We start from the raw sequence: 26,380 nt of genomic DNA, 5'->3' as shown, positions 1-26,380 counted from the left end.
ATCACAGGCAAACCACAGGCAAATCAAATTGGTTTTTTTAAGGGGTGGCAGGATAAATGATATAGCTTTATATGTGAGAACAGGGAAAGGATAGAGGGAATGAGAAGATAGGGTGGATGATGGTGTCTAGGGAGCTAGATTGACTGTTCCTACTTGGTAATTTTCTAGGAAGAGCTATGAGCAAAGCAGATTTATATGAACACAACAGCTCTTTAATTTTATTGGAAATGATTGCACTTGTGGGGAAAGGTCGTATTCTCCACTATGAAGTATTAAGCTTGTATGAAAGTAGGCGGGATTATTTCAGATGCTTTACGTGCTGCCATGGTGTGCTTCCATAAAGGTTAATTGAATCTCTGTGGGGAATTTTAAAATCTATTTATGTTGGTGCTATTAGGTTAATAAAGATCTACAGTTGACTTTTTTGGCTTTGAGGAAGTGAGAATGGTGTGTATCCAGACTGAAATAGAAAAGATCAGAAAAAATATGACCATTGCTTGTCTTAGAAGAGCTAGAATCTTCTTTTCTCCATGAATTTAAATATCCAAATAAGAATGGACTGGCTGGCATTGAAGGTCTGCCTTGCGTCATTCTGCTGTGCAGATCTAGCCTTGTGAGATCAGTACCCTCTACCATTGTCACTACATTCGGAATGGCATTGGCTCTGTCCTTGTTTAGCTGTTGTTCGTGGGATCTCATGTCCTTGGCTGGATTCTCATGCACGTCACGGTTAGGTGTTCTTGCCACCCTAGAGGCAAGATGTGATTAAAAAGTAGACATGAGGGCTTCCCTGGTGGCGCAGTGGTTGAGAGTCCGCCTGCCAATTCAGGGGACACGGGTTCGTGCCCCGGTCCGGGAGGATCCCACATGCCGCGGAGCGGCTGGGCCCGTGAGCCATGGCCGCTGAGCCTGCGCGTCTGGAGCCTGTGCTCCGCAACGGAAGAGGCCACAACAGTGAGAGGCCCGCGTACCGCAAAAAAAAAAAAAAGTAGACATGAGATCTTAAGGCCTTGGGTAGTCGACCTGATCTCTGTTGGCCTCTAATTATAATGCACATTCCAAACTGCAGGTAAGGGCGGATTATAAATCAATCCCTTGCTCAACTGAATAACATTAATGCAACAGGTTATTTTTAGCTTCTTAAAGTCTGCACCAGGGGTCTGCAAACTTAAGGCTTCAGGACAAATCTAGGTCCACTTGTGTTTATGTACAGCCCTTAAGCTACGAATGGAATTTACATTTTTAAAGGATTATTAAAAACAAACAAAAAAGGAATAGGCAAGAGACTGCAAAAGGTATGTGACCCCAAGCGCCTAAGGTATTTATTATGTGGCCCTTTACAGGAAAAGTTTGCAGCCTCTGATCTAAACCAGTGTTTGCCAGATTTCATACTACAGTTTGACCATTTTGACCATATTTGTATATTTATATATAATCTAAGGTATTATTTACTTAAATTGTATACTCTTAGTTTTTTCAGAGAGAAAATGAAAGGCAAACCAACATTTTTGTCATAAATAGAAAGTAACACATTAAAATAAATGCCGAAGTACTAAGCTAAAAGAAGTTTGCCCATGGATCACCTGAGGTTCTATACTTTTTGAAACCCTGGTTTTTAGTAAAAGTATGTTTTGGCTCTGGAATATTAATATTAGCTAGAGTATGCTCTGGAATTATTAAGAAACTTTATTTCTTTAGCAGCAAATATTTTTTAAAAGCCTAGTGGAGACAAAGAGGTATAAGTCTTTTTATTACTCTTAGAATTTTATTTTTCATTTATTTTAGATAAAGAGCTATGTATGTTGTTAATTTATTTTTTATTGTTACTACGTTTTTTGCTTCTGTTTTGAACCTGCATAGATGGGAGTACATGCATTCACCCTCAGAGAACTCCAAAGAAGCTGAAATTCTGGACGTTTTGCGCCATCCGAGGGACTGGGTGCATTGATGCAGGCAGAGCAGTCTTCCTAGGGTCTGGGAGACACACAATGGGCCCCCTGCTCCACTGGCTGGCACCACCACCACTGTGTGGCACTTAGTTACCTGTGTCTCAGAGCTCCAGTCTTCTCTGCCCTGGAGTCTGCCTCCTTTCCTGGTGAAATGTGTTTTAAGCACCACAGGCTTCCGCTGGATGCTGTCGGTGATGGATGGTGAGGTGGCAGCTTGTCAGAGTCAACTGGTTGATGTAAAACTCATTTATACTTTTAGAATCACTTTATATGACTAGTTTACAAACAGTGACAATTTCTAAGAATTGGCTTAGGGGATCTAAATATTATAATTTGTATCAGGAAACTTCTCATGTTATTTTTGTTTCATATATTTTTTAAAGGTTTAGTTTCAGCCACAAAAATCTGTAGTGGGACAAATTTTATTTTCATTAATTCAATGAGATTGAGACTAGTAATTTTAGAAAGCAACTGGAAATGAAAGTAAAAATTTTACTTTGTCATTACTGAAGTTTATTTGATCATAATCTTTATATATCTTTAGAGATCATAATATTATAAAATATTCACTTTTGTAATGATAGATATTTAGGAATACTTGAAATTTTCTTAGTCTCTGCATGTGTTACAATTCAGTGATTACCTATAGTTAACTCTAAAGTGACATCACTGTTATTTAAACAAGGGATATCTAGGTTGTAATTTTGATTTTTGTAGAACCATAATTTGTTTATGCTGAGATTTTTGCACTTTTGAATGTGAAGGCTTATACCCTTGGATTCTGATACTTAAAAATTTCTATTCCAGACATTTCTGTATGGAGGTTTAGACTAAGAACAATCCTGGGGATGTTGTGAATTTAGGAAATGAGAAACATTTTCCTTCTCTAATTAAAGCAGACATAACTAGTGTAAGAAGCATGTAGGCATTTTATAAATATATTTCCTTGAATATGGACTAATTGAAATAGTCCTGTTTTTAAATTAGAGATTCTGCAACTTTTACCTTTGCAATTAAGAGAAAATCACAACAAAGTTCTCAAGACTTCTTTGTTCATATAATAATGTGAATATTTTATTCATAATATATTGAAGTTTGTAAGGAATGTTATCTTCTTACATTATTACTAAGCATTATCTTGGAATATGTTGAATGTATGATCATGTGTGGCTCTGTAGAGCTGGAAAATGTATGAACTCTTACAACAGGTGTGCTGATAAATTTTATTATGAAATATGACTAAGAAATGTTTGTATTTTTCATTTTTTCCAGGGTAATTGACATAGGGAAGATAAATATTTCTTAGTACTAAAACCATAGTTCCTCATTCCTAGGTATTTTACCCAAGAAAAATATAAGTTTTGCAGTTGAATTTTCATAGCAGCTTTATTCTCAATAGCCAAAATTTAGAAATAACACAACTGCCCCTCAGCAGGTGAATGGATAAACAAGTTATAATATATCCATATGTTAAAATACTACTCAACAATGAAAAGGAACATCTATTGATAAAGGCAAGAACATGGGTGAATATCAGAAAGTCATTATGCCAAGTGAAAGAAGCTAGACACAGAAGAGCACTAGCCCCAGAGGTTATGTAGTGTCACGTCCTTCACATTCCGTTGGTTACAAGTGAGTGGCTAAGAACAGCTCCTGATTCACCGGGGAGGGAATTAGACCCCAGCTCTCAATGGGAGGAGTGTCAAGGATTTGTGATCATCTTCAAAACCACCACATAGCCTTTCACACCCAAAACCACAAAATAGATTTGGCATTCCCTCCCTTATTGCCCTAATCAAATCCTGTTGAGTCCACCTTTGAAATGTTTCTTATTTCCTGCCTCTGTCCCCTGCCATGACTCTACTTTGGTCCCACATTCCCTCTCACCTGAATGTTTGCCGTACCCTACCTGCCTCTGGTCACTCTGATCTCCATTCTCTCCCTTCAGAATTACTTCACCGAATAGGAAGCAACCTAAGTGTCCATCGACAGATGAATGGATAAAGAAGATGTGGCACATATATACAATGGAATATTACTCAGCCATAAAAAGAAACGAAATTGAGTTATTTGTAGTGAGGTGGATGGGCCTAGAGTCTATCACACAGAGTGAAGTAAGTCAGAAAGAGAAAAACAAATACCATATGGGAACACATATATGTGGAATCTAAAAAAAAAAAAAGGTTCTGATGAACCTAGGGGCAGGACAGGAATAAAGACGCAGATGTAGAGAATGGACTTGAGGACACGGAGGGGGAAGGGTAAGCTGGGATGAAGTGAGAGAGCGGCATGGAAATATATACACTACCAAAGGTAGAACAGATAGCTAGTGGGAAGCAGCCGCATAGCACAGGGAGATCAGCTCGGTGCTTTGTGACCACCTAGAGGGGTGGAATAGGGAGGGTGGGAGGGAGATGCAAGAGGGAAGAGATATGGGAACATATGTATATGTACAGCTGATACACTTTGTTATACAGCAGAAACTAACACACCATTGTAAAGCAGTTATACTCCAATAAAGATGTTAAGAAAATTACTTCACTAAATCCCATTCTTAACTTCCCTCCTCAGATATTTTAAGCATCCTCCCTTCTCCTACAGAAAAGTTTCTGAACTCTGTCTGACATTGAAAGCAATCCACCATTTGACACAGACCTCTTTTCAGCCTTATCTTCTCCTTGCCTCCCCTGCCTTCAGCCTCAGACTGCATATCACCACTCCGCATTTTTCTGAACATTCCCCAGGCCTCTTCCATCTGACCTGACAGATAGCTGCTGCTATCACCGCTTGGAATCTCTTTTTGTCCCCTTCAGCACATTTTACCTTTAGTATTGCTGTCATCACAGTCTGTATTCATATAGTCACTCAGAGTACACTGTACTTCAAAATATCTAAGGTGGGTCTTTCCTCATTTATAAAGTCTGCTACCTTATGAATGACCTGTTAACCTTTGTCTTCCAATATTGTTTTGCAATAATATATTGTGGTATCAAGCTTAATATTGTTTTACTTTACAACCGTCTCATTCCCAGTCTGTGAAGATAGAAGTTCCCAGTAAACATCTTTTAAGAGCCCATTTAGAAATTGTTTTCAAGGATGTTTGTATTATCCCTGCCACAAATATTAACTATGTATTTGAAATCCCACATTTAAAGAAAGTTGGTCCTTCTTTCCAAAGAAACACACATGTAAATTCCAGTTTCATAATAAACCTAAATTAGCACATTCAAGTTAGTGAAGCTTGGACATCTACAATATGGCTTGACTAAGTATCATTACATTGTAACCTGAAACTGAGTCATGGGTCATGCAATGTAAAATCTCTCAGACTTGTTTCTACAGGTGGTTTTATGCCAGATACACACCAGTATATACCAGCAGAGCGAGGTAGTTGCATTCCCATCTTCCAATCTCTGCACTTGGTTTTGATTCCAGAAGTTAAACTCATCAGTATTTTAAAGTATCCTTCACCTATTAATTCCTGTTCACATTTCAAAACATGTTTGAATGTTAAAACTGGGCATAATCGAATCCACCATGGTTTCAATGAGTTGACACAAATTCAGTTACTTAGGAAAACAAATTGGCTTTGTGGTCATTTAGAGTTGCCACATTGACTCTGTCATGGATGTGTTTTCTTAAGAGATGGCTAGGAAGGTACAAAACTAAAGTTTCACAATTAAGTTGAATGTCTCTATTATTTACCAGCAAGTGAATAATGCATTCTTTTTTTTTTTTTTTTTTTTTTCTTTTGCGGTACGAGGGCCTCTCACTGTTGTGGCCTCTCCCGTTGCGGAGCACAGGCTCCGGACGCGCAGGCTCAGCGGCCATGGCTCACGGGCCCAGCCGCTCCGCGGCATGTGGGATCTTCCCAGACCGGGGCACGAACCCGTGTCCCCTGCATCGGCAGGCGGACTCTCAACCACTGCGCCACCAGGGAAGCCCAATAATGCATTTTTTAAGTAAAAGTCTTCATAGAGATTAATATCTATGCTTAGGGCTGGTGAAACTTGCTTCCAGTTTCTGACTTGACGAGGCAGCCTGAGGCTTTTAGAATACTCCATACCTGCTGCTTGACATCGTTCTAACCATGAGTGTAATATGCAAAATTTCAACCCAAGTTATCAATTTCTTGTAGTTCAAGTTGTTGTTTAACTATGAAAAATAACTAATTCAGTAGATATTCTCAAAGGACATTTAAAATAATATCGATATTGTCAACTGAAAAAAAATGTACAACCTAAAAGTTGAGAATAATGTTTTATTCGGTGACCTTACTGAGCACTATAGCCCAGGATGGCAGCCTCTCAGGTAGCTCTGAGGAACAGTTCCAAAGAGGAAAGGGAGCAGCCAGGATATAGAGGAGTTTCTGCTGGAAAGAAAAGCAAAACTGTAGTCGAACATCAAAAGATTACTGCTAATCACAAAAAATCCCAGACATCTCAAGGCAATGATTTTACTGCCTTTCTATGTATGAGAAGCTGCAAGAGTCTGGGCTCATTGAAATGATTCCTTTGACATGCATCTTAACTATCTAAGGCCGGTATCCTGTTTTTCTCCATCCTGAATTCCCCTCAGGGTGTACTGTTGGGGGCAGCTGCAGTGGCTGATAGCTTTATGGCCAAAACATCCTTTGTTTACAGAAATGGCAGGTGACATTGTCCACAATATCAATACAAATTAACTTACTTCTGCTGAGAGTAATTTTAAATTCTTTAATGTGTACTTGATCTTATGTGCTATTCAACAAGAGAGTGGTACTTAAAAATAATGTACACCTATCAAAGAAAGAATAAGCACCTCCTTTTCATCTTTACCTACCTGTTTTAGTAACGTGAGTGGTATCTCCCTTGTAATAGCAAAAGAGGGTCTGCTCAGCTCTACCTAGCTGTCCCTGCTGTGCTCTCTCAGAGAGAATTCCTGACTCTTAGAACCCATGAGCATAATAGAATGGTTGCTGTTTTATGTCACTACATTTGAAGTGGCTTGTTAAACAGCAGTGTATAACTAGAACAGGTTGGATGCCATTAAAAAAATGAGGAGAGTGAATTTGATCAGCCTGGCATGCCTGCAAGGTACCTCTACCAGTATTTGGAGATGTGAGTCTAAAGCTCAGGAGAAAGAAATGTAGTCTAGAAACATGTATTTACCAGTTGTTTGTGTGAAGGCGATAATTGAAAAAGTAGGTGAGCCATCTGAGGAAGTACATGCAGTGTAATAAGAAAGGAGAGTCAAAGACTGAACTGGGGGCAGAGAAGTGAGCAGGGAAAACGGTGTCAAGAAAGGCCCCTGAGAGCAGCTCACTGAGCAAACGGAATAGGGAAGAAGGGAATCAAAAGGGACAAGTTGGATGTGATTTTAATAAGGGTTAAAACATTACCATGTTTCTACATATAAGAGAATATATTAAAATAATAAATGCTCCAAGTTACGTGTTTGATAAATTAGGAATGAAGTTCATATTTTTAGAAATCCTAATCTATAAATTACCAAGGTCTTCTCAGGTACTAAAATTACTTCCATTGACATACTAGATAGTGTCTCCAGTTTCTCAAGTTCTGTTTAAATATGAAATTCCTTAAAGAACCAGTAGGTGGAGCCCATTTGCTCAAGAAAATCTAATCCCGAGTGTTGGGTTTTGTTTTTGCTGGTGGGTGGGGAGGAGAAATTGAAGAGGAAGGGGAGAGGGGTGATGAGAGAGAGGCACAACACTGGACAGCAAAGAGGAGAGGAGGGAAAGGAGAGAAGATAAGAGAGAATGAAGATCTCTCCTTCATTGAACTATGGTACTGTTAGAGAGATTATCTGAAGGAGTTATCACATATTTAACCAAGCACAGTTAAGTCGACTATGATGTTTCTATCTTGTCAAATGGCTCCACTATGTTTCACTTCTCTCTTTAGTACAAAGAGATTCTGAAATTGGCAATGTCTATAATCCCAATAATTTTCAATATGTAAAGCAGGGTCTTCATCTTGAGTTCCTAGGGAATTCCTGAATTGTGAGGTGCCTGAAATCATGAGAAAATGTGTGCATTTTTCTTAGAGTTCGTAATGTTAATTTGACTCTCAACAGGATACTCCTGAAAAGATTGAGGACTACTCATCTAAATCGAGAGGGTGTCTATACCCTGCCCCCCAGTGGGGGGCAATGTGATAATTACGTGAGGAAAGGTAAGAAAATGTTTTTATCCTTTCAGAAGTTCTACTCTTGTGTGTGATATAATTATTTGTCCATATTCGTACATTAATGCATATATTTAATTCACAAATATAAGATTTGGGGGAGTGTAAAATTAGTGACATCAAAAAATTTCAGAATTTGCTTGTAAAAATAGTGTACATTTTTATACTTTTAAGGACTAAAAATGAAGTTGGAGAAATCAGAAAGCAGAATATCTTGATAAATCAAAGGAAGAAAACAATAACAATAAAGTTGTCTTCTTACCCCTGCTGGAGTCACCAGAGAGGAAATGTAAATGTGCTAATTTCTTATCAGCTTTAGAGGGAACTAATGGATACTGTCTAAAGAAATGGAGAACAAAGATGTTAAATAAAGATGTAATAATAGAGGTGTTCATTGGAATAAAAATATAAACCAGAATTATCCACAAAACTCACAAACATAATATGGGGTGAAAAAAAGCAACCTGTAGAATAATACATACAGTTTGATTCCATTTGTATAAAATTCAAAAGGTGCAAAGCTAGGCCATAGACTGTGTTTAGGTGATAAGACTATAATGAAAAACCAAGGGCAAATACAATTTTGGTGAGTGGGGGAAAGAACTGAGGCAAAGCTTCCAGAGAACTTCAAAGTTAGCAGTGACCTATTTCTTGAGCTGGATTCTGGTACACAAGAGGCCATTTCAGTATTTGAATATATGAAGGAGATATTTCTTAATATCCTCATATTTCCTAAATATTAATAGTAAATAATTATACCCTTTAAGCTAGGGCAGAAAAACTCTTTTACTTGGATATCAACAAGTACCTACTTCTGTGGGTTTTCCTTTTGGCATCCTGATACGTGTGTCTTTAAAAATCGAGTATTTTGGGCCTCCCTGGTGGCGCAGTGGTTGAGAGTCCGCCTGCCGATGCAGGGGATGCGGGTTCGTGCCCCGGTCTGGGAGGATCCCATATGCCGCGGAGCGGCTGGGCCCGTGAGCCATGGCCGCTGGGCCTGCGCATCCGGAGCCTGTGCTCCGCAATGGGAGAGGCCACAACAGTGAGAGGCCCGCATACCGCAAAAAAAAAAAAAAAAAAAAAAAAAAAAAAAAAAGAAAAATCGAGTATTTTTCCCTAATATTTAAATTAATGCCTATACTTTGTGGAAATTTTGGAAAATAACAGCATCAAAAAGGAAATAATCATCACATTTTGTGCCACTGTTTAGAAATAACCATAACCACTCAATATTTTGGTGTATTTCTTTCTAGCTACTTCATGTAAATTTGAATTTAGTTAAATTGTGTATACAATTTTGTATCCTGATTTCCCCCCCTTATCTTTATATCTTAAACACTTCCCTCTCATTTAAAATCTTCAAAGGCAGAGGACAGGCTGGCAGTGAAAATAGGGGTTTTCTGGAAAAGTGACCTATTGACTGAGGGCTCTAAACTATTGTTCGCCCTTTTCCCTCAAGGGATTTGGCCTTCAGCTGGGCAGGAAATTCAAGAGCCCTTTTCTAGAAAACAATTTTGTAGAACAGTTCTAGACAAAACAAAACAAAACACAAAAAGCCCCCCAAACTCCACCACGAGGAGGGAGCTTTGGCATTCTCACCACACACAACTCTTTCCTTACACACGCTCCACCCACCTCCCACCACCTCTCAAATCTAGAGTTTTCAGTCCAATTTATAGTGCCTCTTTAAGGGCAGAGATAATCAGATATTGGAGGAAAGCCTCCAAGTATATAAGAGAGAGAGAAAGCAGAGATAACAGACAGACCGACCTCTAGTTAACATTCTCAGAAAAGAGATTAAACTTATCATTTAGTAATATAGAGGTAAACAGAAGATAAAGCTAAAGCATTTAAAACTGGTTGCTTTTGGAGATCAGGACTAGGGGTAGATGCCCCTGGGACAGAGAACTGGTATTTTTCAGTACAAGCCTTTACTACTATTTGATTTTTTTTAACTGCTGACATTTATTAGATTAATAAAAGAGTTAAAAAGTAAAGGCCATGCATTTTTTTAAGATCTCAAAACATTGTTTTCATTATGCATACTTTTCCATCATATAGATGTTTCTTATCAGAAGAACTTTCCATTCTCTTACATTGATTTTTCTTTTATCACGAGTTGCCATTACCCTATCAGTGTTTTAAAGACCTCTTCCTGTTTTTAACCTCATGTTAATATTCTTTAAATGCATGGTATCTTCTAACTAGTTTAAGAGATCAGATGTGCTCAGAGGAAAGAATTATTTAACAGGTTGTAATCTTCAAGATCCATAAAACTTTCACCATGGAACTAAAGTATCTTTTCTGTCTATGCTAATAAGTGAAACTATTGCTCATAAAATAAACTGTCACAGATTTCACACACATCAAGGTATACAGGGAAGGCATTTCAGAGGGTGGGTGCTGGACAATGTTCCAGATATGTGACCTCTTTAAAGTTTCTGCTTGGGAGATTAGAAGTTATATTGAAATCAATGACCATCTAACGACCACTGTTTCTGGGGTTATATTTTCTAAATATAGCGGCCCTCTGGCTTAACCACAAAAGCATCTCATGAGTTGTAGAGGAACTTGAGCAGAGTTGTGTTTGTAAAGAAAGAAACCTAAAAAAATAAATGTTCCTGTTTTTATAGCTCTACTTTGTTTTCTTCAAGTTTATTTTAATGACAACTTGAAGAGCTTGCTACCAGTGGCTGAAAACCTCAACATGGTTTCCTTGGCAATCACTAGAATATGAAATGGAAATGAAAGTTACCCAATGAAAAGCCCACAACTCCTCACTGCTCCCCCTCAATCCCCTCCAGATTAGAAGAAATTCAGTGGAAGGAATGCGCCAGCCTGGGACTTGGGAAAAATATCTGGCCTCCTTCCTGGACTATCATACAATCTATGTGCTGCCACTACAGTGTCATTAATTCATGGTTGGATTGGTGTGATACAATACAGGAGAGCAGGGAAATCAGATTGAAGGAGATTTTCTGTTTAAGAAAAATGAGTTACTAGATGAAGAATGCTTCTTCCTGAAGTCTATGGGCTTTCTCTCAATGTTGTTACGTGGTTTCATTTCACCCTGGCCAGGTTCTTGTGTGGCCAGGTGGGTGAATTCCTCTCATTCCTACTCTCCTTTTGTGGTGTGACATTCTGAGTTCACTGTTATTTGTTCCTCATGATTTTTTAGTGTCTTGCTGTAATCATAGTTAGAGTCAGAAATGCCCTAAAATCCTCTTATTGACGTAGCATGAAATTTTACCTGCATTTTTTTAATTTAGAAAAATATTTTAGAGTTAGAAGCATACACATTTTGAAAAGTATATGTACAAAGATGACATAGCATCATGTTTTCATTAGTTATATGTCATATCCTTGAACCCTTTAATTTTCTCACACCAGAAAATATTTTAAAATATATAATTTTCATAAAAATTTAGGTAGGCATACTAACAAATAACTCATTTCCCTCTTTCATAACTGATCCTTTTTTTTAATATAGAGTTTATGGTTCTTGCTTATATCTCTGTGGTTTGATGTTTTATCCTCTGGATTAATTTCAATACTTTCTGTTCTATTACTAGAATACTTTCCTTTTTCCTCAACATTTTCTTCTTAGGTTTGGATAATTCATATGTTTCTTCCTTATATGTAGAAATCTAAATCTAGTCATAAATAATTCCTTCAAATTATGAGGATCTATTTATTTATTCTTCTGACTTATCCTAAAAAGGAATTAAGGTGATTTATAACACATAATATATAATAGGATGTATTTAATTAAAAGTAAGAAAAGTTAGCAAGAAGAAATTAATGTTGGAAAATTAAGAAGCCAAGAGTGAGATCAGTACCCAAATACTTGCCAGATAGTCACAGTTTGGCTTGGTGCTCAATCCCTGGTTTTTGTTCACCAGCTTCAAGTCCCATCCTTGTAGGCTGAGGACTACAACCCACCTGTATTAGGGTTCTCCAGAGAAACTGAACCTATAGGAGATACATATCTCTCTATCTCTATCTCTATCTCAAAAGAGTTATTTTAATGAATTGGCTCATGCAGTTATGGAGGCTAGCAAATCTTATTCTAAGCAGTTCAAGTTCTAAGGCCATCAGCCTGCAGACCTAGGGAAGAGCCAGTGCTGTAGTTCAAGTCAAATGAAGGCCATCTGCTGGCAGAATCTCCTCTTGCTCGGGAAGGTCAGTCTTTTGTTCTATTAAGGCCTTCAGCTGATTGGAAGTGGCCCACCCACATTATGGAGGGAAATCTGCTTTACTCAAAATCTTCTCATTTAAATGTTAGTCTCATTGAAAAACATCCTCACGAAAACATCCAGAATAATGTTTGACTACACATCTGGGCACCATGGCCCCGCCAAGTTGACACATAAAGGTAACCATAACACCACTGAAGCCTGCTCCTTCCTTGCCTTTACAATCCACTTGCCTTTTTGGGAGGTACATCCGCCCTTCCATTTTCCCTAACCCATGAAGTTTCTCTTAATCCTTTTTTCTCACTCCTTACACTTGCGAGACTCAATTCCATAGGGGCCATCAGGCCATGAGTTTCTATTTCCAGTATCGGGTGAACCTCCTCTCTTTTCTGGTGGCCAACAATTGCTTATGAATAGGCTTCTAGGTTATCCTGGGCTTCCAGCTAACCTCTGCTCCAACAGCCCTGTCCCCGAGGTCTTTGTAAAAATTCCTTACATTGTTGCAAGCCTGTTATGAGCCAGCACTTCTGCTAAAGAGTTTTACAGTAGGAAGTAGCTCTGCTGACCTAGGCCACATTTTCTGGAGCCAATGAAGCCAGTACCCAGGCCATAGCTTTAACAATTTACTTTAATCCCTGATGAGGATAAACAATAGGACAATTCCTGGGAAAATTTCCCAGGACCTAGCCATCCTGTGTGTCTCTGCTTTACTCCCTCTCTTCCTCCCCTGAAGAATAAAGCCCAGACCATAGTCAGGGGTTGTGGGAATTAGTTACTGACCCTGGCAGGCTTTGGAAGCTTGTGAGGAAAAATAACTCTCTAGCTTTCAACAGGGAAAGCAAAAATAAAAATGAAATAAGACAAATAAATGGCAACACTAAAAAAATGTATAGGCAGAGACTCAAATATAAGTCTGTACTGTCCCCCCCTTTTCTTTTTTTAACCAGCCAACCGAGGACCCTTAAATGTATAACAATCATTTCTGAAACCTTTGCTAATATTCCCATACCACCTGAGCCCAGATCTCAGACCAGTCACAGCTGTGGGATCTAGGGAAAGTCACACAGACTCTACTCTTAAGTTACCACATTTGTAAAATAGAATGAGTAATGTGTTCCTCTCAAAATTACTGTGAGAGGTAACTGAGGTAATGCGTGGAAAAGAGTTCTGTAAACTGTTAAGTGCATCCAGACATTACATATTTAGTAAATCAGTTAAAGCTGTACTGAAGACATTAAAACAAGTGATCAGATATTTAATAAAAAGAAAATGAGGCAAATAATTTTTATCATTTTACAAGTAGGAAAAGGAGTAGATGAGATTAGTCAGGAAGAAGAGTTTAGTCATTTGCAGGTTACACTTGCTCCCCTCCCGGTGGAAAATATACATATACGTGTATGTTTACGTTATATAGATAGATGCCTCTGTCAATTGCTTTTCACTTTCTCTGGTCAACATCAAAAATAATAATTATTTTTAAAGCTAAGAAATTTAAGTAATCTGATGGAGGAATTTAGCTGGAAAAGTGAGAAACAATTCAGTGATAGGTATTTATACATATATCAGAATATTAAGCACATATTTTTATACGTATGTATGTTTTATTGGGGAAGGAAATAACAAGTCACTTCTCTGTGTATTTTAATTCTTTTATGTATTATTGTTTTCCACCTATTGTTTAACTTTTTGATTCTCTTCTTTGTTTTTTTTTTTTTCCTTTGTGGTCAAGTGTATATCATAGACCACCTTAGATTAGCTGAGAACATTTTACTCGTGACAGCATTTCAAAGTATGCCACATCAAAGGTGGGCAAAAGAATTTGTTTCTTGGCCTTGCTCCACTCTTCGCCTTGAGAATCTGTCCCAGTGGCCCCTACCACTCCCACCTGTAACCATCTCACCCTGCTTTGAACCCAGGCATATTTAGTATCTGTAACTCTCATCTGATTCTCACATACCGCTCAGTAACATTATATATCTTTTTGCAAATTTAGATTTACACTTAGATGTTCCATTTCCCCTCACACCACCTAATATTAATAGTTAACACTAATTGAGGATTTACTATGTGCCAGGCACTGTTCTAAAATTACATGAGTTAATGTATTCAATATTTGAAAGGATCCTATGAGAGAGGTGCTATTATTTCCAATGCATATGTGAGAAAAATTGAAGGGTGGATAGATGAAGTATTTGCTCAACACCCCAAAACCACTTGTCCAGCCACCAATGGTCTGGCTCTGAGGCTGCAACTGAACCATTGAATTACAGAAGTGCACAGGTGCCAAGACCTTGCCTCTCACCATGGTACCGCCAGCACCTCACCATGAATTGCATCCAGTAAGGGATGGTAAATGTCTTCTGGTTGTTGCTCTGAGAAAAAAATCCTATTGTTATAGAAAAAATAAAGAAACAAAGGCTTGGGAACTTAAGTTCTACTAATGCTATTTTAATTGTTTTCTCCTTATCTTTCTTTTCCCATACTAAATTAAAATTTTTAGATTAACTGACTTGTACTGAGTTCAGAATCAAGGAATGTTAATGATATCGAGGCTTTTCTGGCACTGATTTTTTTCTTAGTATCAGTCTGTGGTTTGGTGACATAACTATAGAAACATGGATAGAAACTCCCTATTATGCAACAAACCACTTCCTTTGTCTGTTTATTCATTTATCTGCAGTGTCTTAGCTAAACTCTTCTCCACCTGTAGGGTCCTATAATTGCAGCTATCACACTACGTGGAGCATAAACATTGCAGAGTGCTGAAGAGCATGGGTTTGGTTCCCAGATTTTGAGGTTAGGATCTTATGTAAATCCTGTGTACATAATATGTACCTCACTAGGGTGGTAGAAAGATTACCTGCGTTCATCTATGTAAAGCACTTTAAACAGTGCCACACACATAATAAGCACTTTTTAAGTGTTTACTAGCATTTTTAAAACCGCACAATCTCAGGAAATATACTTAATCCAGACTTGTGCAATTAGAAGCTTCAGTTCAGTTCAACCCAAAGCATAACAAAGTAAAGCCTCTATTCTCATAGGAACATCAGAACTTAGATTTGAAATGGAACCCAACGATATGCTGCCCACATTTCTCTATATTACACCTAACAGGTGGTAATTGTGATTCTGCTTGAACATTCCCAGTGATGGGGAGCTTACTGCCTCTCAGGAAAGTATGCATCATGACTGAATAGTTTGATTATGAATAAGCTTATACTTTATACTGAACAGAAATCTCCCCTTCTGTAAATGCCACTCATTGGTTCCAGTGACAGGTTAGCAAGCAGTTGTCTTCCATTTCCTTGGGCAGAAGTGCTTCATGAATTCTTAAAATGTTTGATTCCATGTTTGTTTTTTTAAAAGTACATTTCTGAATTATTTGCCAAACTGAAACTCAAAAAAAGCGTGTGTAATATCCTTGGGAAGTTTGCTTACCTTCTCCAATTCTCAGCTTTTTAACCTGTAAACTAAGTATAACTAGTAAGTGAATAATAAGCACTTAATAAATGTTAGATGCACCTTTATAATTACTATCATTGTATTATTGGCATTTGATATAAGCTATTAGGAGGCTTCCGTAAAGCTCTGTGACTCTATTTTGCTCATGTTGCTGTAGACAATTCTCAGCTATTTTCTTCCTCAACCTGAGGAAGAAACTCCCAGTTCTAAGCTTCAAACCCCAAACTTGGCCTTATAATAAACTGAGCATGGGCTTTCCTGGGTCTCCAACCTATTCAAGGTAATCCATCAGGAGTGATCACTCAACTTCCAGCAGCTATAGTCCCTGAAGATCTTCCAGGACAGGTGTTCACATGCTCCAGCTTTCCTGGTAGTGGATGCTTTGGAAATCCACTGGAGCCAAGTTTCACTAACGTCAAGGTGTTGAGAGGCTTTCCGTGGATGTGTGACCCCATGTAACTGCTGCCTATGGCAAACCTTATTATTCCTGCACATCTCAGCTGCCAGGTACTCCAAAGGACCCTGTGGCCTCAAAATAGGGAGAAATCCACCACAGCAGATTTCTATTTGGGGGATAATTCCCATCTCATGTTAATCCAGCTTTGCAGAGGCTGGAGACCTGGAGACTAGGGAGATTGGCAGCAGTGAGTCCTCAACTCAGAAAATCATCTTATGTTTCCCCTGCTTTTCTACTCAGCTCCTCCGAGCAGGAACTTGAGTCTGGAGGAAGTCTGCCTGAGCTTGGCTAAAATGATATCCCCTTTTGGCTGTCTGTCCTGTAATATCTGTGGAGCATATTGTTAACTAGTTTTAAAAATTATAAATGTGATATATGTGCATAGTAAAATTTTTTCAAACATTTCTATAAGTTCAGAGCATACAATAAAAAGCTATATATCCCTAACCACTATCGTCTCCAATTCCACGGCCCACTGATAGATCTCCTTATAAATTGTTGCAGAAATTTCATGTGCTTATGCGTGTAATTGTGCATACATGCCTATTTTTATAAGAATATTGAGGGAATCTTATTATAAACATATAGATATGTGTTTCACACACTTTATATTTTGAGCATTTTCCCATAGCAGCATAAATAGTTTCCTTCTTTCCAATGGTTCTATAACATTTTATTAAGTTAAAAAATTTTAAATTTTACTTTATTAATGAATATTGAGATTCCTTTTTTTTTTCTTGTTAGTCCAAACTGTGGTAACTAGCCTCAGAAGATGGCCTCCAATGATCCTTAGCTCCTGGTACTCATGCCCTTGTGTATTCACTTCCCTCACTGAATTGGGCTGACCTATGTAACATGGATATTGCGGAAATGGTGATATGTGACTTCCAGGACTAGGTCATACAAAGCATTGTGGCTTCTGCTTGCTCTTTCTTGGATTGCTCACTCTGATGGAAGCCAGTTGTCATGTCATGTGGACACTCCAACAGTCCTACTGAGAGGTCCATGGGGCAAAGGACTGAGGCCTCCTGCAACTTGTCAGCCAAGAGAGTGAGTCACACTGGAACTGGATCTTCCAGCCACAGTCAGACCTTCAGATGACTGTACCCACACCTGACTACAACCTTGTGAGATACCCACGCAGCTAAACTGCTCTCCAACTCCTGACACACAGACACTGCATGAGATAATAATGTTTGGTATGGGGACTTCCCTGGTGGTGCAGTGGTTAAGAATCCATCTGCCAATTCAGGGGACATGGGTTCAAGCCCTGGTCCGGGAAGATCCCACATGCCGTGGAGCAACTAAGCCCGTGCACCACAACTACTGAGCCTGTGCTCTAGAGCCTGTGAGCCACAACTACTGAAGTCCACACGCCTAGAGCCTATGCTCCGCAACAGGAGAAGCCACCGCAATGAGAAGCCCGCGCACCGCAACAAAGAGTAGCCCCCGCTTGCAGCAACTAGAGAAAGCCCGCATACAGCAATGAAGACCCAACGCAGCCAAAAATAAATAAATAGATAAATAAAGTTATTTTTTTAAAAAAGTAATGTTTAGTATGTGTTAAGCTTTAAGTTTGGGAGTAATTTCTTTCTTTCTTTTGTTTTTTGCGGTACGCTGGCCTCTCACTGTTGTGGCTTCTCCCGTTGCAGAGCACAGGCTCCGGACGTGCAGGCTTAGCAGCCAAGGCTCACGGGCCTAGCCGCTCCGTGGCATGTGGGATCTTCCCGGACCGGGGCACGAACCCGTGTCCCCTGCATTGGCAGGCGGACTCTCAACCACTGCACCACCAGGGAAGCCCAGGAGTAATTTCTTATGCTGCAGTAGATAACTTTTACCTAAACAATGCCCGAATAATCATCCATGTCTACTCACTTTGGTGAGTCTATGAAAGTCTATAAAACAAATTCCTAGAAGTAGAATCACTAGATTGAAACAAATGTGAATTTTATTTTTTTTAATTAAAAAAAATGTATTTATTTTATTGCGCTGGGTCTTAGATGTGGCAGGTGGGCTCCTTAGTTGCGGCACGTGGGCTCCTTTGTTGTGGCATGCGAACTCTTAGTTGCAGCATGCACATGGGATCTAGTTCCCTGACCAGTGACCAAACCCGGGCCCTCAACATGGAGGGAGCACGGAGTCTTTTTTTTTTTTTTGGCTGTATTGGATCTTCATTGCTGCGTGTGGGCTTTCTCTAGTTGCGGCGAGTGGGGGCTACTCTTCATTGCGGTGCATGGGCTTCTCATTGCGGTGGCTTCTCTTGTTGTGGAGCATGGGCTCTAGGCATGTGGGCTCAGTAGTTGTGGTGCACGGGCTTAGTTGCTCATGGCATGTGGGATCTTCCTGGACCAGGGATTGAACCCATGTCCCCTGCATTGGCAGGCAGATTCTTAACCACTGGGGAACACGGTGTCTTAATCACTGTGCCACCAGGAAAGTCCTGAAACAAATGTGAATTTTAAGTTTTACTTAATATCAAATTTAAGTTAACAATGTCTCACAGTGAATGAATAGGCTTCCCCATATCTGCCCTCATCATCACAGCCCACACTAAATTTTGGCCATTTTATAGGTTTAAAAAAATGTTTCTTTTCGATTTGGATTTCTTAGGTATAAGGTTGAGCATTTTTTCATGTATTTATTGGACACTTATATTTATATTTCTGTTAGCTGTCAATTGATGTCTGTCACTCAGCTTTATACTGAATTGCTCATCTTTTCCCTATTAACTTGTTAGAGCTCTTTGTATAATAAGAAAATTAGCCCTGTCTTACCTGTGTACGTATTTTCACCCATTTTGACATTACTTACAGAGTTTTTTCCGAGTAGAATATTTTTACTTTTTGTGGTAAACTGTATCTTTAAAAAAATATTTTAGATTTTTGTATAAAGTTTTCTCTAGCATCTCTAAAATTATTAAAACGCTCATCTGTACCATTTTTCTAGATTCCACATATATGCGATAATATATATTTGTTTTTCTCTTTCTGACTTGCTCCACTCTGTATGACAGACTCTAAGTCCATCCACATCTCTACAAATGGTACAGATGAACTTATTTGCAAGGCAGGAATAGAAAGGCAGACGTAGAGAACTGACATGTGGACACAGAGGGGGAAGGGGAGGGTGGGATGAACTGGGAGATTAGGTTTTACATAAATACACTACTATGTGTAAAATAGATAGCTAGTGGGAACTTGCTATATAGCACAGGGAGCTCAGCTTGGTGCTCTGTGATGACCTAGATGGGTGGGATGGTGGGGGAGGGAGGTTTAAGAGGGAGGGGATATCTGTATACATATAGCTGATTCACTTCACTGTACAGCAGAAACTAACACAACATTGTAAAACAATTATACTCCAATTAAAAAGAAAAAGAGGGCTTCCCTGGTGGCGCAGTGGTTGAGAGTCCGCCTGCCGATGCAGGGGACACGGGTTCGTGCCCCGGTCCGGGAGGATCCCACATGCCGCGGAGCGGCTGGGCCCGTGAGCCATGGCCGCTGAGCCTGCGCGTCCGGAGCCTGTGCTCCGCAATGGGAGAGGCCACAACAGTGAGAGGCCCGCGTACCGCAAAAAAAAAAAAAAAAAAAAAAAAAAAGAAAAAGAAAAACACTCATATTATCTTCTGGTTCATATCTTACATGGTTTTTCTTTCCCCTACCAGAAGTGGTGACTAGAAAATTGAATTTCAAAAAATAAAAACAAAAGCCCTGATACGTAGTATTTGCCAATTTCTGGAGTGTAAACACTCCCACCATGCCCAATTACAAGCTATCAATGTAACTTCACTGAACACAGAGTTAGTTAGAAAAAGATGTTCACAATTGCTTCTTGCCAGCTGGTATATGCCAGGTCCAGCACGTCCCTGCACCAGAAATGTATTTTGACATAAGAAATGAGGGAAATCCAGCTTTTTCCCCCCATATGGCTTTTTTTTCCAAGTGACAAATTCATTTTTTTCTATACTGAAGTGCTCAACTTGATCATATTCATATCTCCTATATGTATTTGGGTCTATTTCTGTACCCTGTAGTCTCTTTCATTGATTATCTGTTCCACCACACAAACAGTTTAATTACTAGAGTTTTATAATATCTTTTCATACCTCACAAGGCTAGTCCTTTTAAATAATATTCCAGAGTTTTCCCTGGCTCTGTTCATATATTGCTCTTACAGATGTGCCCTTGGTTTAGAAAGGTTTATGGCTTTGCACTGGTCATTTAAAAAATTTAAGCCTAGGGCTTCCCGGGTGGCGCAGTGGTTGAGAGTCCGCCTGCCGATGCAGGGGACACGAGTTCGTGCCCCGGTCCGGGAAGATCCCACATGCCACAGAGCGGCTGGGCCCGTGAGCCACGGCCGCTGGGCCTGCGCGTCCGGAGTCTGTGCTCCGCAACGGGAGAGGCCACAACAGTGAGAGGCCTGCATACCGCAAAAAAAAAAAAAAAAAAAAAAAAGTTAAGCCTATAAATATGCACAACTAAAACTATACCATAATAATGCTTACATGATCATGTTCCTGGCAAGACTCAGGAACGCTTTTTGGTGAATTCTTTCCTCATGCACTAATACAATACAATACAGTACAATTGGATAAAAGCAATTGAACACATAACTTGGTCATATTTTGATAATATTTTGACATAGATGGTGTTAATACGGACTGTACATTTTAGGTGTGTGTTAGCCTTTTATGTTTATACTGCAGAATGCAAGCAAGCTGTTAGTGCTCTTCAGAACTTCTGATTCAATTTAATGGAAGTAGTCCTAAACTGCAGTGTGAGTTCCTTTAAAGAACCATTTGCAAATATTTGTTATTATGAATTGGATTTTAATCTCAATGCAATTAAACTAAATCAAAATTTAAAAAATAGACTGGATGCTGCCAGCTGAGGTAGATGCTGGGATGCACATAAGACTATAACTTTCATTAAAATAGCTAAACGTTCATGCTAACATATTTATATCGATTACATTCTTACTATATTATGTATAAAAATGTGAGCTTTTATTTCAATATAGGTTTTCACTGTTAAAAATGTTTCAAATCCACTGAGCTGAGTCTTCAGCAAGATGCGAGGATGAGTGGGGCAGAAAAAGTTGTGTCTAACTTGCTTATAAAGTTGTTTTAGTTTCTCTTTAGGCCTTCAGTTTCTCCACCCACATCACCCCGTATACCTTAGGACTAAATGCTCTCATCTTCTGCGTTTTTTGATTGTTTGTTTGTTTTAATCTTCTTTCCCCACCCCCCATCAAAAACTAATTTCACAGTATAAAGATCAGTGGTTGCCAGGGTTTAGTTAGGGTGAAGGGAGGGGGGAATAGGCAGAGAACAGAGGATTTTTAGGGCAGTGAAACTACATTGGATGATACCATAATGGTGGATATATGTCATTATACATTAGTCCAAACCTATAAAATATATAACACCAAGAGTGAACTCTAATGTAAACTGTGGTTTTGGGTGATAACGATGTTTTTATAATGTACATTCATCAGTTATAACAAAAGTGGCGCCCTGGTGGGGGATGTTGATAACAGGGGTTGGGGGGTGGGTGGAGGCTCTGCATGGGTGGAGGCAGGGCGTACATGGGGGAATCTCTCTACCTTCCATTCAATCTTGCTGTGGACCTGAAACCACCCTAAAATACAAGTCTATAAAAAAACAAGCAACTGATCTCAGACCCTTTGTCATACTAAAGTGCAAATGATGGATGGAAGATTCAAGTGCTATCTCTCTTAAGGACCTTTGTCTTTCAACGGGGAAAGAAGCTGTAAAGCTGATGGGCTAAAGCTTCAGTTCTGGCTTGCAGGTGGATGTGAGAGTTTACGAACATCACAGCCTTCTCCTGAACCCTAAGGGGAGGAGGGGAGCAGAGTTGAAAGGCAAAAGGAAAAACTGAAGGAGCAGAACTGAGGGCACAAGATTTATGTTCTGATCTCGGCCCTGTCATTTCCAGGATGAGTGATCTTGAGAACTCCCCATGACGCGTTTTTCTCACCTGAGTGACAAGCTAAATAATAAGAGCATCCTATTAGTGCTTTAATGAAGATGAATTCAGTTAATATAGGAGAACATGCTTCATCATTAAATGAAGTAATAAAAAATGTTGGTTGGGCTTCCCTGGTGGTGCAGTGGTTAAGAATCCTCCTGCCGATGCAGGGGACACAGGTTCGAGCTCTGGTCCGGGAAGATCCCACATGCTGCGGAGCAACTAAGCCTGTGCACCACAACTACTGAGCCTGCGCCCTAGAACCCACGAGCCACAACTACTAAAGCCTGTGCACCTAGAGCCTGTGCTCCGCAACAAGAGAAGCCACTGCAATGAGAAGCTCGTGCATCGCAACAAAGAGTAGCCCCGGCTCACCGCATCTAGAGAAAGCCCACACGTGGCAACGAAGACCCAACGCAGCCAAAAATAAAAAATAAATTTAAAAAAATGTTGGTGATTAGTCACAAAGAAGGCAGATGCGCTTTTGAAACATTTAGACTCCAGATTGACAGTGGGATCAGTCTGCCTGTTTTACTCTTCTTTTCCATTAACTCGGTGTCTGAACTTTCCCATGTCTAAAATTGGGATAAAAAAGATATGTTTGTAAAGTGTTTAACGAAGTGCCTGTCTGTCCCCACTTTCATCTCAGTAAGTTTTTTTTTTTTTTTTTTGCGGTACGCGGGCCCCTCACTGCTGTGGCCTCTCCCGTTGTGGAGCACAGGCTCCGGACGCGCAGGCCCAGCGGCCATGGCTCACGGGCCCAGCCGCTCTGTGGCATGTGGGATCCTCCCCGACCGGGGCTCGAACACGTGTCCCCTGCATCGGCACGCGGACTCCCAACCACTGCGCCACCAGGGAAGCCCCCATCTCAGTAAGTATCCAACAAAGGTTTTTGTTGTTTCTATTTCCTTCCCAAATCCACGCAAAAAGACATTACTGTCTGTCTCTGAAGTTCAGCTCAATCAGAAGTCAAGCCCCACTGGCCCAGAAAAGAAGAATCTCTGACTTTTCCCATAACTTCTTTTAGGGCATTTATTGCTTTCTGTCTCCCTCTGCACTGTCCACATTGCTCACTCCTCAACATTTTGGGTGGGTTTGTGGCTTTTGCCCCCATCATTCTATTAAAATTTCACCTGTTTTAGAGGAAGTAAACTATAAAGGGTTCTTCGGACAGCTAAAAGTGAAGTGTTGCATTTAGAAAGGGAGAGAATTTTTAAAACACAGAGCAACAATCAATTCTATTTTAACTTGAAATATACAGTTAAGAGCATCAGATAGAGGTGAGAAGTAGAATAATTCTGACTGTTACTGTTGATATATTTCAGAAAAGGATATTTATTCTTCTTTTCTTCAGGTTTGTATTTTCAGTTACCACCTGTCTTCCTGGATAGAAATAACTTCCTTTCTACAAAGCTGCTGGGTTTCTCTGGGAGTGGGGAGGTTCTGAACCTTGCGTGTGATTGCTTCCCTCAGTTCAGTAAAGAGATCAGTCACCAAGTCACCCCTTGCCCTCTAGTGATACCTGCCACCTCTCGTTTTCACAAGATGTGATAAAGCAAATGAGTCAGCCCCAAGGACCCTTCAAAAATGGCACGCGATGCTCAGGCTAACCTTAACTTTAGCTGGAGCTAAAGAAGTTTCAAAAAAACCCCTTCAGAAACCATTCTTCCAGAAATACAGGCATGCATCTGGCTTCTATCTCTCTCTCTCTATTTGCCTTGTATTTGGCTTTCAGAATTTCATTTAACTTTTTAAAAACACAAAGGTATGATTTTTAGTTTGAATAAAAAAGCAGTGATATAGTAGCCTGTGATCTTCCTCTTTAAGGTAAGATTCTGCATAATTATGTGTAAAGAGAAGGTATTTTGAATAGTAGAAGAGGGTGGGTAAGTTTATTCTCTTAATTATCAGTCACTTACTAGTCAGCAAGTATAATGCTAGAAAGATCTTTTTGCTTATGCTGCACTGTTGGTTTCCTTTTCTTGAGATAAATTTTGTTTCAATGACTGTTTTCCTAACTGGTGCCATGTTTTCTTCTCTGTTGTTTTTCTAACTCCATTTTTAAAAATCATAACAATATTTTGTTTTAAGTACTAGGAATGACATGTACATTAAAATAATTGTTAAATAATAGGAGAAAAACAAAATATGCCACTGAGAAATTCTAAATGAAACCCAAATCTAAACTACTTTTTTGAACAGCTTTGTACTTAATCACTTTCATGTAAAGGAGGTGTTAATTTGTGTGGTGAAAGGGATAAAGATTTTAGTTCCTTTGAACTTTTATTATTGTTCCTATATGTATGCTCTAGAAAGAAAGCAAGTCAATAGCATTTTGAAATTATTTAGTCACTTGTCATCGTATCCCACAAGCATTCCTTCTTGTTTGCAAGCGTTCAGTGTATTGTCATCAGACTGGGTAGAGTGAAGCTGTGGGAATGAGAACTTTGGGCAGCAGGAGAGTGGATAAAGTTGGTGTAAAAGGAAACTTTGATATTCGAGAAACTGGTTTAGCCCAGTACAGAGGATAGAAAAAGTCAACTCAGTATTTTTCCAAAGCATCTGTCTTAAAAAAAAAAATAGAATTTTAATCAGGTGAACAGGTGGGACTTCAGGTGGAGTGTTTATTTTTGTCTATTTATACATTCTTTATAATCACTCAGATCACAGGGTTTATATTAGGTATATTATGCTTATGTATTTGAGCAAATCAATATCTGCAATAAAAATGTTATTAGATTATAGGAAATGCCAAACTGGGTCAGATCTATGATCCATCCATCCTAATTCCACCTGTTTCAGACTGATCCAGAGTTAATATATGCAATGACCTGCTGATTGCCCTCCAGACAACTTCCTAAGTTTAGGAAGAGCCTATAAACAATGCCAATAACAGTGCCTGGCAAATGTTTGGCTTAGGAGTGATTAACATTTGCTGAACAAAGGAATGAGCCGTGAAGTCAACCAACACGTAATTATCTACGTTCCCTTGAAGCTAATCTTAGTTTATGTTACCAACTGTACATGACAGGTTCTTTGTTTTAATTGTCTTATATTATCTTAAAAGTTACCTATCTTGAACATCAAGAAAGTTCCCCCCCACCCCAACTTTGGTATTCCAGGATTTGGTTTGTTTGGTTTTAAAGTATAAGACGCAGAAGGAATGCTATACCCTCAAGCTGATGTTCTCCCTCCCTCTCCCTGTTTCACTCAGAAGTGGAAGAATGCTGGCTTTGGTTGTAAACAACATTCCCATAAGAAAACACACTGATTACTGGAATATTTACAGCATGACCTACCTGAAGGATAAATGTTAATTAGTTGTGACAACTCCTTAACACCAGGGATGTTACAAGATTAAGAGGCTCAGATAAGAAAGAGAAGCAGGAATTATAAGTAAGCTGGCAGAAGGGTAATTTCAGGGAGTAAGCTATTATTATGTTGTGATGGTTTATTGCAGTAGACCCTAACAAGGCTTTTATAGCACATGTTCATACCATTTTCTTTAACATCTTTATTGGAGTATAATTGCTTTACAGTGGTGTGTTAGTTTCTGCTTTACAACAAAGTGAATCAGCTATACATATACATACACACATCCCATTTTGAAAAACCTCAGAGGACTAAAAGACGAAAGAAACAGAAGCTCATTCCTTTGGCCAACAGAAAATTTGTTGACAGAGACACTCACTACCATATTTTGCAATTTCCAGGAACTAGAAACGGTGGATTAGTCACATCTGTTGTGAGTATACTGGAGTGAAGAGTGGAAACACTTTGCCATATATTGGCTACCCCAGGTTAGACGCTGAATAATTTGACTTATTCTTTTGGGTAGAAACACAATTAAGAGAATAGATCCAACTGGGGTTTTAAAATAAAGAAGCACACCAGATAAAGCAGGACACAGTGTAAGATTCTCAGACTGAAGTAGCTCTATGGTAAGACTGTAGAAGTTTGACCCTAATGGCCTTCTGAAGCAATGCTGGGCATTCAAGAATGAGCTCTAGAGTGACTTCCCCCTTTTTAAATCTAGGCGTTTGGTCATGGGTTAAGTATAGTCACAGAGTGTTTCTGAAGGAAAACCAGTCTTTCATGTATTTAATTACAAAGAATAACAAGTAGCAAACTTTTAGAA

The 26,380-nt window shown here is 39.3% G+C and overlaps 1 protein-coding gene across 6 annotated transcripts in view; it reads left to right on the top strand.

Moving 5' to 3' along the window:
- CPOX (coproporphyrinogen oxidase) overlaps positions 1–26,380 on the top strand; it is a 67,980-nt gene that overhangs the window by 11,723 nt on the left and 29,877 nt on the right. The window contains exons 7-8 of one of the 6 annotated variants that reach the window (XM_081234499.1): positions 8,025–8,122; positions 16,997–17,750. In XM_081234499.1, coding sequence (XP_081090625.1) covers positions 8,025–8,122; positions 16,997–17,097 — 199 coding nt within the window. In that variant the 3' untranslated portion in view covers positions 17,098–17,750. Of the gene's footprint in view, positions 1–1,860; positions 3,197–3,897; positions 4,334–8,024; positions 8,123–8,308; positions 8,496–16,075; positions 16,544–16,996; positions 17,751–26,380 lie in introns of those variants that run through there. The other 5 variants (XM_081234497.1, XM_081234501.1, XM_081234500.1 and 2 more) reach the window with 5 other exon arrangements.

The sequence above is a fragment of the Mesoplodon bidens genome (assembly GCF_964165515.1).
Source record: "Mesoplodon bidens genome assembly, chromosome: 5".
Classification (NCBI taxonomy): Eukaryota; Metazoa; Chordata; class Mammalia; order Artiodactyla; family Ziphiidae; genus Mesoplodon; species Mesoplodon bidens.
Note: the sequence above shows the minus strand (reverse complement) of the source record. Positions and strands in the feature narration are given on the sequence as shown.